Source organism: Poromitra crassiceps (assembly GCF_964638095.1).
Source record: "Poromitra crassiceps genome assembly, chromosome: 6".
Lineage (NCBI taxonomy): Eukaryota > Metazoa > Chordata > Actinopteri > Beryciformes > Melamphaidae > Poromitra > Poromitra crassiceps.
The window spans coordinates 36,307,316-36,328,705 of record NC_139627.1 but is presented as its reverse complement, the minus strand read 5'-3'; the positions used below and the strand labels follow the sequence as shown (position 1 = coordinate 36,328,705).

General features: G+C 44.4%; 1 protein-coding gene across 1 annotated transcript in view; it reads right to left on the bottom strand.

Annotated features, from left to right (window-relative positions):
- Positions 1–1,320: 1,320 nt before the first annotated feature.
- LOC310777861 (uncharacterized protein) overlaps positions 1,321–21,390 on the bottom strand; it is a 35,299-nt gene continuing 15,229 nt past the window's right edge. Inside the window, exons 9-23 of the mRNA XM_083638211.1 lie at positions 18,172–18,230; positions 16,995–17,147; positions 16,840–16,873; positions 11,661–11,888; positions 9,541–10,022; positions 9,334–9,461; positions 8,740–8,856; positions 8,480–8,596; positions 7,718–7,813; positions 7,242–7,618; positions 6,258–6,319; positions 5,019–5,062; positions 3,880–3,948; positions 3,646–3,796; positions 1,321–2,228 (exon numbers count right to left, since the gene is read on the bottom strand). Of these exons, the coding sequence (XP_083494337.1) occupies positions 2,091–2,228; positions 3,646–3,796; positions 3,880–3,948; positions 5,019–5,062; positions 6,258–6,319; positions 7,242–7,618; positions 7,718–7,813; positions 8,480–8,596; positions 8,740–8,856; positions 9,334–9,461; positions 9,541–10,022; positions 11,661–11,888; positions 16,840–16,873; positions 16,995–17,147; positions 18,172–18,230 (2,255 nt within the window). The 3' untranslated portion in view covers positions 1,321–2,090. The remainder of the gene's footprint in view (positions 2,229–3,645; positions 3,797–3,879; positions 3,949–5,018; positions 5,063–6,257; positions 6,320–7,241; positions 7,619–7,717; positions 7,814–8,479; positions 8,597–8,739; positions 8,857–9,333; positions 9,462–9,540; positions 10,023–11,660; positions 11,889–16,839; positions 16,874–16,994; positions 17,148–18,171; positions 18,231–21,390) is intronic.

The following is a 21,390-nucleotide window of genomic DNA, read 5'->3' as shown; positions in this document are numbered from 1 at the left end:
CTGGGCTCGCGTGGCCTTAGATTCCACGCCCACCCCTCAGGCATTTGGCTGATATCAAAGTCCAGTAGGTGGCGGTAATGCACATATATGTTTGCCAACCGCCATAAAACTCAAAGAAGAAGAAGAAGGCTTCGACATAAAAACATTATGAGAAGAAGAAAAAATCAAAAATAAAATTGCCTCCAAATTGCACCAAATTTACCCAAAGTATATATGTCGGGATATGTCTTCAGTTCAACAAAAATTTCATGCATTTTAAGGCATTTTCCAAGGAGTTACGCGCATCTGATGTTGTAACTATTTCATGTAAAAATGTGTAAAAACGGGTACATTGCTCAGCGTTGATTTCGTTACTTCAACACACCTACTACTAGATGTAAAATTTGACGAGCTTTCCAATGCCGCCAGTCCCGTGTCTGAACGTGCTTCCGTTCCCGAGATATGGTCTCTTTGCAAGGAGCTATGGGAAGCTAATATTAGCTACCGTAGGCTAGGCGGTCGAAAAAGATGGCTGCCTTTTGTTTTTCTTCAAGACCTCTGAAGGGGCGTGGAGGACCTCTAGAGGCGGGACCATGGCCCACATGGCCCACAGGCCCACAAGTAGTGTAGTTCATAGGTGCTCGACTTCCGCAAGGCTGGACTTGTCGCCCCGACGCGTTTTGCGTCAGAGCGTCATGGAAATAATGTGAGAGATGGTTGATAGCTCTGGCTGTAAACAACCAATTTCAAAAATTTCTACGGATTCGAAAACCTTAGGGGCGTGAGATGTAATATATATTCATATTCCCCACGGGAAAGCCATCCTTTAAAAGTTAAGTCTATTTCTGCCATTTTCGCAAACCAAGCTGGTATCAGCTACCTTCGATGTATCCCAATAGGAGTTGATGGTATAGGATTGACTACTGTAACACGGAAAACGGGTGGAACGGTTGGTTCACTTAGGTTAGCGATGGATTTCACTTGCTGAGGTTTCAGTGGCGTAAAAATGTTATGGAAGGCAATGAGGAAATTGCAAGGGAAAATCTCAACTGAATGTGTTCCCCATGTATCATACCGTACCGTAACCCTAGTAGAAAGGTGATTTAGTTTCCTGTTCACAAATTCAGGAACTGGACTCTAATGTCAACTAACACCAAGTGAGCCACACATTCCATGCTAAACTCATGTTTTTATGTATCGCTACTGTCGGGCGGAAACCTTGTATCTCCAAATTTGGCCATTTTCTGTTTATTTCATAAATGGATTTAGTGGGTACCCAAAAATAGCCTGTGAAAGTTTCAGGTAATTTGGACCAGCAAAATATGCTATATTACTGGTTATTAATGTTATGATTACTATTACACTATGTGAAAGTTTTTTTCTTCCTTGTGAAAAATTGTTTTTGGAGATACAAGGTGTCCGCCCAACAGTGACATTATTCTTCTACACCCTAACATCCTAATTAAGCTACCAGTATACTGAGGGGGTCTGATACCAGCTTTGTAGGCAAAGAAGGTAGAATTAGAGATATTTTGAATAGAAACATCAGTGTTTATTATGAAGTATGAATGTATGACCTGAAATGTCTAATAACAAATGTCAGTAAAGCAACTGAGCCCAAATGAAACCACCGATGTGTACAGTTTCACATTGATTTTGCTTCTTTCTTATATATATCTTCACAATTTCTAGTTTTCATGTGATTCTACTCTTATGTAGAAAATAAATGCAAATAATTGCTTTTCTAAAATATCTGCAGCAGAACAAAAATACAGTAAATCAGTAAAAAGTCAGGGGTGGGCAAACTCACATTTCTACTCAAAATTCAAACCATTTCTGCCTGGGTGTGCAGCTACATGTTGCCTTTAACATGATTCTTGACTTTAACATAACTTGAGGAAATCAAATGACTGGATAACTTCATATTCACTCACAGGAAACAAGTTGCGGCTATTCAAAACATGTTTTGTCCAACCATGATACAACAACAGAATCTAATTTAAAAGTCAATATTTTCAGTCCAAACTGAATTGTTCATCACTCAGTATGAGCAGTGGTTGATAATGGCTACAGGAATGTGATGCACTGAGGTGCAGAGGTGCTTCGTGTAGCTAGCCGACCTGTTCCAGGTTCTGGTGTCGGTAAAGGTTAAGTACCAGATCCCTGATCTCGTCTCGTTTCCTCCGCACCTGCTGTCGTGGAAACCAACGTGCTAGACGTAGAGGGAGGTCAAAGTGCACCACAGGGTCCTAAAAGAAGAGAGAACATATCTCAAGAATGTGTACGCACGTGTGATGAACTTACAATGTTCAATTGAGCAGAAATCTAAACATCAAACTTTGACGTGATTGATCAAACATTATAATATAAGGGGCTCTCAGACTAAACAGTTCTGGGTACTTGCTTAAAAAAAGGCAAGTTAACGTTAGTGTTGATACTGTCACATACTGGGTATTTTTGATTTTATTGATAGGACAGAATATAGACAGGAAGGCAGGGGGAGAGATGGGAGGACATGCAGCAAATGACCGCAGGTCGGATTCTAACCTGGGACGCTGCAAGAAGGACCTCTACCGAGTGAGCCACCAGGACACCCCCAAGATAGCATAGCAGGTGCATTCCATTTGTATTGTGAACTAGGATGTGATGTCACCTGCCCTTGGATTCCATACCCCGGGCCTCACTAGCTCCGACCTCAAAATCCAATATGGTAGATCCGCCCTTCAACAGTAGTGCAAGTCGTAGTAAATACTGCTTATTAGCATTTCTGTCTTATTTGTGTCTTATTAAATCAGCTGTACACACAGTACTGTCTAACTCTAACCTCTATCTGTGGACATGTTGCTATGGTATTTGTATGCAAAATACCACAAAATGTGTTGTTATTATCAACTGTTATTGCTAACAATTGCTAGCCAGGCTACAGCTAACCCTGGCTGGTTTCCCAACTGTTTCACTGGAATGTGGTCAACTCGGGTGTGACGTCACTCAAATGGAAAATCCCTAGTTCCCAATACAAATGGAATGCTCCAAAACTACATCGGGCACTTCCAGAAGTTCGAAAAGGTTCCTCTTGTGCTGGGAGTACCTTACTCTGACATAGGAGCAAAAATCCCTCAAAACGGCGTTCTAAGAACTATGATCGTTCCTAGTTCCTGCAGTGCAAACACAATAAAAAGGGGCGAGTTCCTCCAACTGTTCAGTTCTTACAACTATGAAAAAGTTCCTCTGGTCCGAACGCACCTATAATAATGACTAACTAGAATGACTGCACCGCGGATATATGCCTCCGCCAACAAGTGAGCAGTCGACATCCATGTTTGTCCAGACTTTGATGTTTGAGCAAAATGTGAAGAAATTCTGTCAAGGCGTTACTGAGGTATGGCGTTACCGAGCTTGAAAATGGCGTTCGTGAGGTCACAGTGACGTTGACCTTTGACCACCAAAATGTAATCAGTTCATCCTTGAGTCCAAGTCGACATTTGAGATAAATTTGATGAGATTCTGTCAAGGTGTTTCTCAGATATCACGTTAACAAACATCGGTCGGACAGACAGACCCGAAACCATAATGCCTCCGGCCTGGCTACCGCCGGTGGAGGCATACAAATTCTATCAACATGCCAGACTGAGTGAGTTCAGAAGATGAGATATTGAAGTTATTTACCTTCAAAAAACTCTCAACGTACTGCAGTAGGTAGAGGCCGCAGTCGCTGCTGTTGTCCTGAAGGGGAACTTGACAGTGTGAGCTTTTCATCTGCTCATTACCAAAGTCCCTTACCGAGCCTCGACGGACCTCCCATTCTGACTGCAAGTACCTGAGGGACAAATATGGATCTTACAACACATTTACAAACGCACACAGCGCCACAGGCAGGTGGAGTAAAGGGAGCATACTTACTCGCGTAAGAGTTTGAAAACGCGCTCATGGAGAGACATCTTGAGGGAGTCCATGATAAGAATACAGGGCCTACAGAGAGGAGAGGTTTAAAAAGTTTATCCGTGGCAGCTTCTTCCCCATGGTGCTGTTGACACTGAGCATCAAGAACCAAGTTCAGATGTGCGCTTCAAAATCCATCAAAGTTTACAGGGCTTTGAGAAAATAATTCTCTGCAGATCATGTCTGTTCTTTATTGAGCAGTATCGTAAAATATCTGTTGTTTTAAATTGCTTTTAGCTAGGCAACGGCAGCTTGCAAAACCATAAATGTGCCATGGCACTGTACTGAATTAGTATTTGCTTTAACCCAAGTAAAGTTTTAACTGAAAAACTTTTACTCCATGTTCAGGATGGTATGAATTTGGAGGGCGGGGGGGGGGTTTCTAGGGGGTAATTTCATATTAATTGATTTTTGAAATGCCAAGTGACAGATGAGCCCTCAAGGATAAAGCCATTCTGTAGACCTGGTTTTCACAGTATTTCACACTGTCCTTTTATGAACTCTGTTTGGCAACTGAATTATGACTATAATGTCAGTCTCACAATTATCTGTAATGAAACCCAGCTCCACAACTCCTTTACGTGAGGCATCTGAATTACTGTAATGCCACTTTTTACGGTTTATTCCTAGCCCAAAGCATCACATACACAGACTATTATTTACAATGTGCATATACTAATTGAATATTTTATTGGTAACCACTTCCCACATTTAATTTGAACGGGGACATGCAATTGCAAGATTCACTCTGGAGAACATTAAAGAAAAAGACAACTATTGTATTCCAAGTCTTGAAATAATTAGTGGGAGAGTGTTGATAAGTCTTCTCAGTGATGCAGTTAAAACATTAGGGTTCTCTGTAGATACACAACAAAGTCAAACAATTAATTTGCAAACAATTTGTGTCACTGAAAGGAGAGAAAGCCCTGTATTTTTCTGCATAGCATGTTGTCAGTTGCATGTTGAATTGTGTTTTGCATTGTATTGTGAAATCATGTATTCAATAATTTTGGACACAATCTGACGGGTTATGTGAAATCTCATGGGTTATTCCATATCTCAAGTGGTCACCAGTGCAGTGGAATAGCATGTGCACTTACCTCTTGCAAACAATCTCCTTCTGGCAGGTCTGCTCGGTGCAGCTCTACAAATGAAGGGGGGAAATGTTCAGATAAACATGAAGACTGAAACAGAAGGCAGGGTTCAGATAAACATGAAGACTGAAACAGAAGGCAGGGTTCCCACACCTTTTTAAAAGGACTTATCGGGGACTTTCCAAGCCCAATTCCCTCAAATTCAAGGACCCAACACGGAGACACGGATCAAGGTTAATTACTTTTACAACGCTATAATGAGAACTAGCAGGACGTTACACAAGCTCGGCTCCAGACAAGAATTAAAATGACAGAGGCTTGAATTGTGTGAACACTTCTCAACTGTGCTGTGTTACATGTTATGTAAAGAAAATATCAAGAGAAGCTCTTTCAATAGAGAGCCGCAGGGATGACGTATTTTTGTAGGCAGAATGCGGAAGTCCCGAACTTCCTGGTTCTTCACTGTTTCTGTCTATGGGATTTTTGAATGGGTTTTTGGCGCGATGCTTCAAATAATGTCTCTGGGCAACGCAAGTTTAATCAAACGCGAACCAAGGTTCAGCGGGATAATCTTCACACATGAGGACCACTTTCATGAGTTTTGTAGCGTAAATGCAAGCCCTAGAAGTAAAAAGCTCGAGCTAAGCTAATCCAGAACTACACACTGTTGCATAGGCTTCCACGTCACGTCAGCACTCAACCTGGACTGTTGTTGATGTGCACTGATTACCCCGGGCTGAACGGGGCTGAACCAGGTGAGGGAAAGATAATTTCCGTGTTCGTCCTTTGAAGTGGTGACGTTATTGACGTTATAGACATCGACTCAAGAGTGTAGTCTCATTTAGCCGTTTGCTAGCTAGCCGCCCTTTTAACGGCACGTAAAAGCTTCAAAACTCGTAAAAGTGGTCCTCGTGTGTGAAGATGATATTACTAAACACTGGTTCGCGTTTGATTAAGCCAGCGTTGCCCAGAGAGATTATTAGAAGCATCGCGCCAAAAACCCATTCAATACTCCCATAGGCGAAAACTGTGAAGAACCAGGGCTGTTAGCATCGATGATTTCCGGACTCGTTACTGCGGCTCTCTATTACCCATTCTTCAAAAACTTTCAAGGCCTTGATTGTTTACTCAAATTCACAAACTTTAAAGGATTTCAAGGACCCGTGGGAACACTGAGAAGGACATGGTCTTTAAGGGGAACAAAATCAATATTGTCATTCTTAGTAGAAGAGAGTGGTTTCCTACCGGGGGACCAGGTGGGGGCTCTTTTGGGGGCTCTGTTGTAGAATCCTCCGACGGAGCATCGTCTAAAACACATAAGGAAAACAACCAGAAACATCAGCTCCGCCATCACTGCTACTATTATGATGTGAATCAAAGAACTGCTTAAAGTGCACTGTTTCCATACGGACCACCAGCATTAGTTAGTTGTGTATAACGTGGCTATAGTTACAACGATACACTGAAAATACTGCCAGTCATGCAAAAAAAAGAAAGAGGGGTTGGGAGGCGGGCCATAGCATCTCTGTTGATAATAGACCCTTCTCACGGGGGCCATTTTGTGTCAAAAAGGCAGGGTAAACACAGGTGCAAGCAAAACACTAATGAGGGTTTCCAACTTCCATGATTGGAATTTGGAAACCCTCAGTGTTTTGCTTGCACCTGTGTTTATTCTGCCTTTTCGACACAAAATGGCCCCCGTGAAAGGGGTCTATTTGATTTGACCGTTTTGGGCACTGGCGTTGGCCAATCCTGGCATTTTCCGCCCCCAAATCGAGTGTGTTCTGGCTCAAAGCGAGTGGGCTCCTTGACAACCAGGCTCTCTGAGGCACGCACCAGTTATGCTAACTTTAGAAGCAAGTGCGGTAAATACAATATTCCTGGAATGCGAGTTTAATGAACCAGTTACATGTCCTCTGCATTCTACATCAAATGAAGACATTACTGTTTGTTTTATTTTGTATGTTACATACTTATTGTCCAAGTTATTAGTTAGTTTATGGGCTAGGAATTCTGCCAGGGTACAAGGGACTATAAGCGGCCATCTTGCCTGCAGAATTTTCAAATCAAGGAGAATACCGTTTTGCCAGAAATCTGGGGGGGTAAGTGCCCCTTTAAGTATATAAGACAATTAAAATGACAAGCAATAACATTGAGTATTTCAGTACAGCTCAGTATAGAAACCTTGAGGCTGATGACAAAAGCTTCTACCGTTAAATCAAAACATACCAGTCAGTCTGTCTGGGGTGTCACTGGACTTTGACGCAGCCGGTGCCTTGGACAGTCTGTCTGGGGTGTCACTGGACTTTGACGCAGCCGGTGCCTTGGACAGTCTGTCTGGGGTGTCACTGGACTTTGACGCAGCCGGTGCCTTGGACAGTCTGTCTGGGGTGTCACTGGACTTTGACGCAGCCAGTGCCTTGGTCAGTCTGTCTGGGGTGTCACTGCGATTTGACACAGGCGGTGCCTTGGGGGCATCATTTGAACTTTGACACCGTTGGGCTGCCTCCTCATCTGACCTGCTGTTCACCTTTCTCTTCTGCACGCCCTCTATTCTTGGCACATTCAAGCCAGGGAAGCAAATGACAACTAAATACCAATGAGCCCTGGAACAGACAAGAGGCACATGTGTCAGAATGGTTATTAACTTATCTTACGGGCAGGTCTTTGTGCAAAACAAACAGCCCTTCATTCATGTCACTCACTCCTGATTGACAGGCACAAACAGGAAGTCCTTCTTGAAGATGTCAACATGGCGTGTCCATGTCTTCACCCGTTGGTGCCGCCTCTGCCTCTGACCGCTGGGTGCACGCAGAAATCAAAGTTGTTAAGAGCATTTCAAACATGCACACACACCAGACAGAAACTACTTAAGCTGTGTTCACACCAAGATATTTATTTTTCGCTCTGTCGCTTGATTCAACCCTTTGGAATCGCTCTGTCGCTCTGTTTAAATCGCTCATCAACAGGCACAAGAATTGACGGACATGTGGGGGTTATAACGTTACGCAATGTCATGTTTGTCCACTACGAGCCACCGTCATTGTTTACAAGCTAAAGCCTATCAGCGTGCTCCTAATGCGAGCTCCATACCGGTAGTACAGACTTCACTTCATGTCAGCTGTCAGCCTGTCAATGCGGTTTGTTGCCACACAATAAACCAGCGGTTTGTTCCAAGCCAGTGTGATCCTTGACTCGCTCTCACACGGCAGCCAATCAGCGTTGAACAGCGAGCGACTGATGCCAGCGTATTTTCGCTCGAGTTGGGATATTTCATCTGGGGCGACGAGCGTATTTTCTCCCTATCGCTCTGTCTCTGTCGCTCGGACGCCCAGCGATTTTTCTCCTGGGCGAATATACGCTCAATCGCTCGTTTGCATTGACTTTGTATGTAAACTCAATGCCAGCGAAAAACTTTAATAGGTCGGTGTGAACGCAGTTTTACACAGACTTTTGCAAACACTTACGATTCACTGGTGCTGCCCTCACTGGCATTGTCCCTGCGGGTCAGCTGCTTGTAGAAGAAGCTGCTGAAGATGTGGCAGCGCTCGGCGAGAGCAGCAGGAGCCTTCAGGTGGAGGTACCTGGTTCACACACACACACACACACACACACACACACACACACACACACCACAGTCAGCTTGATAGTGACTCTCTCCTCCACAAACTCACAAGGAACTGAGGTCAACATGGTGCTTCTTAATCTGAAAATATAAATCACTTACTTGAGGTAGAAATCGATGATGACATCGTTGAGGAACTGTCCACTGTCAAGGCAATGCAGGTCCTCCATCGTCACAGTGATTCCTCCTTTCAATGGCGGCGGAGGGAACTGGATCAAACTGAAGAGAGGGGGGAGTTGCTGAATAAGCACAGCCACCATCTACTGTAATACATATTATTACCACACTACTATTGATAGGAAGGGTCTTGGGATCTACATATATGTGCAGCCCACACCCACTTTGTAGACCACACCCATTATGTCACCCGGCCTTACAGGGTTTTCTCTTGTAACTTACTGGGCGTTATTTAGCTTTATTAGATATCACCTCTTCCTCATGTACTAATCCAGTTTTCTCTGGCAATGTAGCAGATGTAGCATTAACAGTCCACCCTGAGAGCAGCCATACAGTAGCTGTGAATCTGATCATGCACATAGGCAAGTGGAAAATAATAAGTCCTATATTTTTGATTCATATCTGTAATGTGTTGCTAAAAAAACAGATCTAGTTCATGACCAGGCTATGTGCCAGTCCCTGCTCGGCCAGGCTGGAGGAGTGTTCAAATCGGATGAGGGCTACATCCAGGTTACTTGCCTGCGGGTCAGCCCATGGTGTTTAAATTTGGTCCAGCTGGAGTCTGGTTTGGAGAGGGACACAGAGTAGGATCCTCCGGATCTGCGATGGCAGAGCGTGTATATGGGTGTTGGCTCGTCTTTACTCTCCTGTGGGAAGAAGTTATTGTCAGAGGAGCATTTCCAACAACATTTACATTGGAAGTCACCGAGTATGACCCACACTAACCTCGGCAGAAGGTTCCTTCTCCGTTTCTTTCTGCTCCTCCTCTGGTTTGAGTTCCTCATGCTCCTCCTCTGGTTTGAGGTCCTCCTGCTCCTCTGGTTTGAGCTGAGCTGTGTCTTGCTCTGGCACCGTCTCCAGCTTTGGTATTGAAACTGTCTGTGACTCAACCTCCAGCTGGATGTGTGGTTCGCTCTTTTCCTCTCCATCTGAATGTGGACCGTCCTGGTCTGTGTTAGATCCAAAATCAATGCTGTCCTGGAGCAGCAGCGAGAGCAGCTGGGGGTCCAGCCCAGTGCTTGTGATCAGCTCCAGACTGTCGTGCAGAGAAATTGCAGGAGTGTGGATATTCTCCAAAGCGCTAATGCTCTTGTCTTGATGTGCCAGGTTGTGGAGACAGTCAATGTCCAGGATGGAGCACAACACAGCACCCTCCACTGTATCCAGATCATCTGTCAAACTCAGCACAAGGAAGGGGCTGGCCTGGCCTGCACAAACAAAAACCATACCCTTTTACCTTAAGGAGAATGTGACACGTAGAACCAGATTTAGGGATGCACCGATCGATCGGCACGTGACCGGAAATGGCCGATTTCCACGTGATCGGCCTCGCCCGGTGATCTGCGCCGGTCACTCTAAATAGCCGATTCTGTGAGCCGATTTTCACGTGACGTGCGCACACCCGAAAGCAGCGAGACCGAGACGGATGAGTTGCAGCCAAAACAAAAGCAGCCACTACACACATGCCACAGCATGTCTTCGTCGGTGTGGACATTTTTCACCGTCAGTGAAGACGATACAAAGCTTGCAGTTTGTCACACATGCAAGTCGAAAATAAGCTGCGGAGGGGCAGGGTAGGTTGGAGTCCACTCCACTCCAGTCTGAGCGGCTCGCTTCACCTCACCGTAGTCACCGGGCCCCCCTTCCCCGACCAGCTGCAGTCCACATCACCGCTGCCTGTTGCTATCGGTCAGTCACGTTGTAACGTGGATACAGGAGAGGACTATTTGTTTCGTATTGCGAATAGAACGACGAACATAATAATGAAACGCATCGGACCAGTGTGCAAGGTTTTCTGTGCGAGATGATTTTTTTTTCGAATGGCGGATTAAAAAAATGGACTCTGTGAGTCAACTCAAACTCATTTCCTCATCTACTCAATAACAGCCATCCACAACTGTAGAGTGGACATGGCTTCGAAGGTCTCTGGGCTCCAGACCTATAGGCTATAAACTCCTTGTCCATGGATAAGATTTTGACGTTTATTTATTTTATTTTTATTCGTTTATTTGGCAGGGACATATACAAAAAAAACATTAAACACCATAGGGGAAGATATGCTTTGTAACAGATTTAGCCATAGCCCATAGGCTACTTTCCATCTGGAGCCCCTGTTCTGTTGCACCTTTTTTCTTTTGGAAAAGTAAATGCATGTGTAAATACTGTGGGATATACTGGTTGTTTTATATTCATTGTATTTACACAAAAAATAAAAGCTCTTTCCAGTAACCTGGAACACTTTTATTTTGAGATGTTTTTGAGTGAGATCGTCCTACCTCATGCAAATGATAAGAAATGTGACATGAATGTTAATTTTCTATTAAAGCAAAGTAAAAAAAAAAAAAAAAAAAACATCAAAAAATAACCGGTCAATTATTGTTCTTAGAAAGAAAATCGGAATCGGCCAAAATCGGTATCGGCATGTCAGACTATTCAAAAATCGGAATCGGCCAAGAAAATGGCAATCGGTGCATCTCTAACCAGATTGAGAATAAATTCTGAAATATACAATGACTTTTTGTTTTTCTCTAATCCAGAAAAATGTAGATACTTGGCAAAGCTGAGATTTCAATGGCAATTTGGTACACTTGTTCAAAGACAACCTGTCTGCTTTGCTCTTCAATTTGATCACAATATAAATTACGGCTTCTCTATTAGCTCCGTCTTTTATAAACATACTGCTCTTCACAAAAGTGATGGCAATGAGATTTTAACTATTTGGCATCAAACATGATAGAATGCCACGCATGTCTCCAAACAGCATTTACAAATGTGTGACGGACATCTTGACTTCAGGTGCGTATTCTGAACATGCATCTGTGCCGTGAGCCTTCCAGCAGTCTCACCAGTGGCTGTGGTAGCATGCTGTGTGCCTGGCAGCTTGCAGAGCTCCCTCTGTACAGCGGCAGCCTGAGTTTCAGACACATACAGCATGAGCAGAGCGCTGGGGGGAGGCTGCTTCTTGCCCTTGTAGCCCAGCCCCCGGGCCTGCAGCTCCTGCTGCTCCCACACACTGTACCTCCGCAGCTCCGTGCGCTCCAGGGTCAACATCATCACCACCTGGCCGCTAGTGTCTGAGGACAAGAAAACACCAGGTCAGCCTAACAACTCATGGCGTCGTACCAGAACATTGACTCGTTTTTCCATAACAGACCTTTTAAATTCTGTTTTTGAAAACCTATCTGTGCAATATCTGACTCAGTCTCGTTTACATTGAACGGTAAATAACTGCAATACTAGATCATATATCTGTACGAGTGTTTATACATGTAGCTTATTTATATATATATACTGTACATACATTCCTTTCATATACACGTATTCTAAATAGACGCTTTTTCACACACTCATTATTGTATTGTATAAAGTAGTTATTGTAAATGTTTAATTATTATCCTTTGTTTTAGCCTGAGCATCCTTTTTGTGTGTGCAGGGTTCATACAGACACTACAAAGTGAGATTCAAGGACTTTCAAGCACTTTTTCCAACAACTTTTTTTTTTCATTTTCAAGGACTTCACTTGGTGCAAGTAATTCATTTTCAAAACGAAATATTTATTACAAAATTCTGTTTATGAGTCAGTATTCAGTATATTTTCTTGTACACAGTGTGTGAGTACATTGAGCGTCAAGCAAAACAGAGCCAATTTCCTTGTATGCGCACTATATTTACTGTCAATGATGCGCACACACACTTTGCCAATAAAGCTGATTCTCATTCTTATTGTCATAAACAAACATGCATTTCATATTCACACAGAGGCCACCGACCTCATAGAATAACCACCTTAGCTCCCTACATGGGGGTGATTTCACAGGCTCAAAGCTGTGAAGGTCTAATCCAGGAACACATACAAACAGTTTACTAGTTGAAATAGACCACTAAGCCGAGTCTCTGTCAGTCTGAGGGGATGGGTGTGCAGACTGAAGAGCAAAACAAGGTGAGATGCAGTCCTACAAGGTCAGAGTTTACACAACCCACGCCAAAGGTCGCAGACAGGCCACAGGGGGCTTATCTAGGTGCAAACATTGTGATCTGACAAACTGGTCAACAAATATTTTCTTTTGGGTTTAATAATTTTACTTTTCATTTGACGCAATGGCCACAATACTGCACCTTGTCTTGAAGCACTTTAAAAAGTCAACTGCTTTTTATTGCTTTTTGTTCTGCTTTTAATACTATTCATCCACACACCCTGCTTTTAGTTCAGATGAAGGTGAATACTTTTTTCTTAATTAAATGGTATTACTCATTTTATTTATCAGATCAAACAGGTTGACAAGCATCTAGTGTGTAAGACTCCATCAGCGTCCCCTGCAGGAATGTTAATTTTTTTACAGACCTACTATAGTCCATCTTAGATGATGTATTACCAGCTCGGTCAGGGTCAACGGTCAAGGTTAAAGCTCAAATATTCAGTCTGGTTAAGACGCCAGGGAAGATTATGGGAATACGCATGATTTTTCTCCTATTTTCTCCCCAATTTTACTTCGCCAATTACCCTTGCTGTCTCGGTTGTTGCACCACCCCCTCTGCTGATCTGGGGAGAGCTGTACTGTAGACTAGCACATGCTTCCTCCAATACATGATGTGCAGTCGCCAGACGCTTTTCACCTGACAGCGAGGAGTTTGACCGGCAGGACGTAGCGCGTGGGAGGATCCCCCCCGAACATCCCCCACAACTGACCCGAACAGGCACTAGTGCAGCAACAAGGACTCATTCCCCACCGGCTTCCCACCCGCAGACACAGCCAATTGTGTCTTCACGAACATTTTTTTTTTTACCTTTATTTATACAGGGGGAGTCTCACTGAGAGCACAAGCGCTGCCTTTTCACTTTCCCCACCCAGATTTATCCTGCCGGTCCCGGGGATTGAACCGACAACCTTCCGGTCACAAGCTCGTTTCTCTAACCATTGGGCCACCACTGCCCCCCAGTCTACAGTACCCCAACATCTGACCAATCCGGAAGTACCGCTACCAGGAATTGAACCCGGGTCTCCACGGTGGTTGGAGACTGCTTTTACCTCTTCACCAGATGCCCCACCCCCAAGACATTTTTGAATAGTCCAAAATTCGGCAGGCCAACATAATTTTACCCGACCCTTCTCATGTGTTGAATTCTGAGTATGTGCTAATGAATTCTGGAAGGAGGGCCCTTTGTGTAAGTGCAATTGTTATAAACATTAATTCGTCGCCTGTCAGTTAAACTTATTAATGGGAAACACCTGGAGAACAGAAAGAGGAGGCTCTAAGGCCATGTTCAGACTGCAGGCAAATCCGATTTGTTTCTAAAGTCAGATTTTTGATTGGTTTCCCAAACCTGATTTGGGAGAGTGTACGCACTGTCACAAATCTGATTTGGGCAAGTGATCAAGTCGTATCTGTGTGTCCAGACACAACCAGCCTATCTGCATGGGTTGTTATGGTAACGACGTAGGCGTCCTCCACTACACCCCTCGTCATTACAAAATGATAACGTCAACTTTATGTTAGTGGTTATAATATTATGATAATATATGAATGTACCATTTGTTGTGGTATCCACAGCGAGTTCTTCAACGTTAACGCCACCGCCAGACTCTGCAGAGTTGTCGAGAACATTCAAGGGACAAACACTTGGCTTGTCGCCAAGTATCTTGTCTAGCAAGTCATAAATGACCCACTTTTGTTATTGTCATTTTTAATTTCGTTTTCAGGTTTTTTCTTTTTCTTTGGCACTGCAGGTACGACCTACGGAAACCACATTCTACCATGCCGTCGTGGCCCGTGAGATATCTCTCCAAAAATCCCCTTGTTCCGGTAGCTTCCTTCCAGCTTTACTTGTACAGAAGCCTCCCCCCAAAGTGCCAAAAGACTTGGGTTATTTAATCTTCTTTCCATGGAACAATATTTTTGTTTTCCTCCGTGTTTGCCCCCTCTCCTCTTCTCTTCTCTCTCAAGCCGCGCTGCGCGACCGCACTGAAGACACATCAGTCGAAAGCAGATTGGAATCACATTTGAAACTACCTCCATATGTGGTTTGGGACAACTGACACAAATCAGAGTTGTTGCTGTTCAGACTCATAAAACCAATCTGGATAGAATCATTATAGGTCATTTAAAGGTCACAAATCGGATTTGGCCTGCCAGTCTGAACATGGCCTAAGATAACGGGCTCTAAGATAACTGACTAACTAAGGTAACGCTTATTTGCTTGTTAGAATGTAAGGTGAGATGCGTTGCTTGTAATTTATGTACTGAGACGTATGCCTTGCTTGAATCTTTGTACGTTTTAACAGTGTGAATGTCTGTGACTAATTTGCTTGGTCGTTTTATCTCAGGCACATGTATTCATATTTAATGTGTTTTTATTGTGATGTCTGGTTCGATGCAGGTGTTCCCTTAATCCAACACCATTTTCTCCGATGGGAGACAAAGTAACCTTAACCTTTTATGAGGATGGATGATGTTTAGACAATTCACTGGGAACCAATCAGACACTTTACTTTAGTGTGGTTGTTGGAAAGGTCCCGCGCCGATGCAGATTCGGGACTGGATGGCCACCCCCAGGGACATTCTGGGCCTCTGGGTACAGCCAGTTCCCTGGAAACTATTCCTGGATCTATCGAGAGTGATGACATCATCACCGATGACATCACAATGGGACCTATGACATGTGACGTTTCCGACCGATGATGACGTCATAACCAACCAGACGACAATATGACATCATCAGAGCTGAGATGTTATGACATCAGCAGTGATGTCATACGCAATGCCAGTGAAGGCGATATCAACCAAAACACACTAGTGCAAGCCACGTTTTGACGTTTGCCGCATCCCAGTGATCCACGTCGAGAAGATCTAGCTCGACGATCAAGCAGGTACAGAAGCGGACGTCAGCTCCATGACAGAGATGAGGAGTACGACTGGGACACGGACTCCTGGTGTCGATCGGTGCGTGCCAGGGAACAAGCCTTATGTCCCATACAGAGTGATGATTCTATGGACGAGCTATATTCATAGCTTTCAAGGGGCGTTACGTGCTGCCGGGAACGCCCACCTGACGGTCAAAAAAAAACTTGTTCATACCGCTGCCCGCCGAGTCGACTAGTTTCTCACGCTGTGTTTGTTCAGCCAAAATGCCGGATACCTGTTGTGCTATCGGTTGCACTAACCGACGAGGAGACACGCCTGGCTTGCGCTTTTACAGAATCCCGTCGGAGAAAGAAAACTCAGAAAGGAGGAGGTTGTGGATTTGTGCGATTCTACCATCAAAGTACACACGTCTTTGCGGCCAACATTTCATCAAAGGTAAGCTCAAGTAACGTTAACGGGGTATTAATCATTATTGTAACGTTACTTGAGCTTACCTTTGATGAAATGTTGGCCGCAAAGACGTGTGTACTTTGATGGTAGAAAAAAAAGCCATTTGCCCTCCCCAGCGACTGAACCACGTCTAATCGCACAAATCCACAACCTCCTCCTTTCTGAGTTTTCTTTCTCCGACGGGATTCTGTAAAAGCACAAGCCAGGCGTGTCTCCTCGTCGGTTAGTGCAACCGATAGCACAACAGGTATCCGGCATTTTGGCTGAACAAACACAGCGTGAGAAACTAGTCAACTCGGCGGGCAGCGGAATGAACAAGTTTTTTTTTTGACCGTCAGGTGGGCGTTCCCGGCAGCACGTAACGCCCCTTGAAAGCTATGAATAGGCTATATAGCTCTCCTCGGGGTGATACCCCAGGCCGACACCTAGGCCAAGACGAGACAGCCGGAGGTGCTCATAGACCAGACGATCCAGGTCATGAGCGGGCGAGGCGGCGGCACCTCCATCATCCTCTAACGAGTGTGCCTGAGACAATGCAAGCTCATTCCTACCAGAGGAGAAGGTTGGTTCTCCATACTTATGTGTGGCGGGGGGCTCAAAAGCCCCTCCGTGAGGTCTGCTACACTCCGGGCTCCAAGACCCCGGCCGGATCTCTCTTAACAGTAGTTATTTTAGAATGTCACCAACTGGTTGCAAAAGTATTCACAACGTTACCTTTCAATGGTATGACGACTCTTTGGTCTGCTATCTGTAAGGAGGAAGAGGAATTGCATTACACTTTGTCAAACAAACTTTGTCCTGTAGTGGTGATACCGCTACTACTTGTGACACGGTCAGAAAAATGCGCTGGGTGACTTTCTCCAGGTTACCATGATGTCTCCGCTAGCCTCTGCCTGGTAACCCCCACAGTGCAGAGCAGAGAAGCCCACGAACAGATTTGAGGATGAGATGGGCAGGAAGCCATAGTCAGATCCCAATGCATCCTCTGGACCAGGCATGTCTTCAACCAATAGCTCCACCACCTGCAACACACACCATTTGAGGAAAACAATGCAAATAGGGTAGGTAGCATGTGCATTGGATATTTTTTCTAACTAAAATACTGACTGAAATGGTTGTTTAGAATAGATGTAAACTGTGTCTGGAGAATACACAGCAGTTAAGTTCTCACTTCGGTGAACAGGTGGTAATTCTGGCCCCCTGGGGTGTGTTATGTAAAACCCTAGGCCCCTGCAGCACTGTTATCCCTAAAACACCCTTTGTGGGTGTCAGGGTAATCTCGGCATAAACTCAACTCAATTTAGAAACCTTTGTGAGGTCGATGTTTTTATGTGTGATGTACTAAGTGAAACAATCAATGATCCCTTTGCGAGATGGATTCTTCCTCCCTTTTATGATGTCAGAATTGTTGGCAAAACAAAGCCTTTGTGAGGCTTTTCAACCATTGTGATATTATCTTTTATCATGTAATCCCACAGAGAGAGATGGAGAGTGAGTGAGTGAGTGTGTGTGTGTGTGTGTGTGTGTGTGTGTGTGCATTAGGGTTGTGCCGATTGGCGATCGGATCGTATTGCCAACAATGGCTGAAATGTCGATTGATTTTCCTCCGCGTGTGGCTGCTGCCTGAGAGCAGAGATGTGACGCAGCAGTGTGACTGAGTGTGTGTTCTTCAGACTATTAGTGAATAAATGCTGCTACTGTTAAACATGTTTCTGGTGTCTGCAATGAGCCTTGTTATTAAAATCTTTAATGACAAATCTGTTGTCATTGTCGCTTGTCCTTTGATCTGTCTCATCTCGTCTTTTTTTCCTCATTCTTCACATGCCGCACCACCTTGCATCCAAAACTAGGCTTGGGTGGTGGGGAGGGTGACATCGTGCATTGACGATGTCAAAGGGTGGCGATTGGACTGTGGTCAAATTCACGCAAAATCTAGTGTGCGTGCGTGTATTCTGTAAAGATATGGTGCGAGTGCATATTTCTAGAAACTTCCTGTTCGGCCAAAGCTTCCTGTATGCTCTGACTGGCCATCTCTGCCACACTGACCTGTGGGCTGTGGAGCTGAGGAACATCACTGCCCTCTTCATCATCACTGGACAGCACAACTGAAATACAAAGATGAACAACATAACCGTTTGAGTTTCACTTTGAACTCTATAGCTATATCTCGTTCCTTTGAAAGATAAACACAGTCAAGCACACACACACCCCCACACACAGCTTTGAAGTAGAGCCATGGGCAGAAGTAATCCTTGTAGAGACATGTGGGTGAGATAAAGACAGGAAACACTGTAGGCACTTGTGGCTCATTTCCACCACACATAACAGCACAGTATGGCTCTAATCTTACTTGGCCTTACTCGAATTGACCTGGTACACTGTTTGCTCCCACCGCAAGTTTACTCGCCTCCGCCCACAACTGGTCGTCATAGTGACCGCATATCTGCCCTCCGCCCTCCATTTGTATAACGTTAAAATGAACACACTGACTTTTCACAAACTGGAGATGGAAAATGAGTGGATTTTTTTAAATGGTTATGAAATACTGGTGCCTCTATATGACCTACATGAACGGATGAGACCATCGGCTAGGAGAATGGACATGTCTTTATTTGTTGTTGTTTACATGCCTGCGCTGCGCGGAGGACACGATATGGGGAGAAGAGACGCCAGCAGCCCGGCCACTCGGCAGGAAACCCCGCGGCTCCGCTGGAGGCCCCGCTCCGGCCTAGCGGCTCCGCTGGAGCCCCCGGTCCGGCCTAGCAGCTCCGCTGGAGCCCCCGCTGGAGGCCCCGCTCCGGCCTAGCGGAGCCCCCGCTCCGGCCTGGCGGAGCCCCCGCTCCGGCCTAGCGGAGCCGTAGCCTGCAAGGGCTTCCCGAGAGCAGCAGACTTTTCTCTCTCAAAACAATTGAAAACCACCGTCATGTTAAGGCTGAGCAAGGAGGTCGATTTTATTTCACCAGAGCAGAAGGCAGCAACACAAAAGACTGCTGGAAACAGAAGAGAAGCCCACTAAACTAGTATCCAGCATTGACAGTATCCAGACAACAATAAACACGATTCGGCGTGACCATTCAGTCGTCTGCAGTGTTCTCACGTCACCGTATGGGACGAGCTGGAACCTCGACAAAGCAGGAACTAAAACTAGCACGACTCAACCCCGACTGTCCCGGTTTTTGACCGGTGGAATGATACAAAAAAGCGAGTCGAGCCGGGCGGGGCCGCGCTAATAACAGCGGTGGAAATGGGGCCATTGGTAACTTACAGCAGTGTTTCCCAACCGGGGGTACGCGGACCCCTAGGGGTACGCGAGCACATTGCAGGGGGTACGCGGAAAGATTGAGGATTAATACGATTTTGCGGCTCTTGTCACTCTCGTTCTGTCTTGTGTTGTAAATCGAGCGCACCCTTTCCTTTGCAGCGGTGTGCTCGGCCCCTCCCCCAAAGCCCAAAACACACACACACACCGCTCGAGTTGGGAATGACTGTCATGTGAACAGAGAGCCACTGCACGTTCCTCCTCCCCGCTTATTTCCGTGGTAGCACAAGAATAAGATGAGAGAAGTCACAGAAAGAGAGCCGCTGGTCGAGAGGAGAGGTAAAACAACGTATGTGAGGTGGAAACACTATGGTTTCGCCGAGTTTAAAGGTCCACACATCAAGAGCGATGCGAATATACAGCACGGAATTGCGATGCGAGTTTTGACCCACCTGTCAATCACAGCCACAGACTTGGAACAAACAGTGCAAGATATGCGCGCCGCGGTCGTGGCAGCACCTCGCAACACAACCTATCACTTGAAATCCACTCACAAAGTGGTCTATGACCAAGCAATAAACGCCAAACGAACAAAAATACAAAGCCCCATGTAGTTACTGCCACCGCATACAGTCATCGATTCAGGACACTCTTTACAATGCGACCGCATATTCAACAGCTAACGAGCTCACAGATAAACATTAACAATAGCCTATTATGAACCTAAACGACGTAAGTCGCTTTGGATAAAAGCATCTGCCAAATAAGTAATTTAATGTAATGTAAACGAACGTTACTAGTGTTCTCATTTGGTTAGTTTTGAGGTTTAAGGACTACTAGTTCATGTTTACCAACATATTGAATGTAGATTAATACTTGCAGTTGGTTGTGGCAGTTCACTGCAACATAGTAGGCCTATACTGTATATTTATTTTAGTTTTTATTTTATTTCTAAATCTTTGCACTTTTATTATTTATTTTCACTTATTTATTTTCAATTATATCTAAAATCCAAAGACATCCAATGTTAAATAAAAAGGCAGTGTAAATGTTCAATAAATTCATGATGTTCTCAATGTCAATGAGTAATCGTGTTAAATAATCGTGATCTCAATATCAATCAAAATAATCGTGATTATGATTTTTGCCATAATCGAGCAGCCCTAACATGTCCTCTGATCGTGGGCTGAAGATGGCACATGCTGAAAAGTCATTGACAGAGTTTTGGTGTGATGTTGAAAAGGAATATCCTGAGCTGGGGAAATGTGCACTGAATGAACTTTTGCCTTTTGGATCTACTTATATGTGTGAGGTGACCTTCTCAGCTCTGACCCACATCAAAAACAAGCAGAGGAACAGACTGAATGTGGAGAACAGTCTGGTAACAGCTGTTGCCACACTGCCCCCAGAACTATCAAAGCTTATGAAAGACAAACAAGCTCAGGTGTCTCATTAAAGCTGCCAAATAACTGAATCATAAGAGTTTTGTCATTCAAATGATTTTAGTTTAATATTCAGTTGTCTTCATTCTTGGCAGTGTTTTACTATGAGGTTGAAAGGGAATATCCTGAACTGGGAAATGTGCACTGGACTTTTGCCTTTTGGATCTAATATGTGTGCTATTTTTGTGTGCTATTTTTGTGTGATGTGCACTGATTTGAACTTTTGCTTTTTGGATCTACTTATCTTATGTGTGATATTTTGCCTGGTAACAGCTGTCCCCAGAACTGTCAAAGCTTATGAAAGACAAACTAGCTCAGGTGTCTTTTTAAAGGTGCCAAGTGACTAAATAAAAATAGTTGAAACTGTTACTGTGTGAGTCTGAATATATCTATCTCTATATAGGCTATATATAATATTTTGTTCATTCTCAATAAGTGTATAGCTATTTGTATTAAAGGGGAGTCATTCAAAACGATTTTAATTTTATATTGTTTTAATTTAATAATCAGTTGTGTTGGATAGTAAAAGTTGAATGAGATCAATGGAACAAATTTGGGAGAATG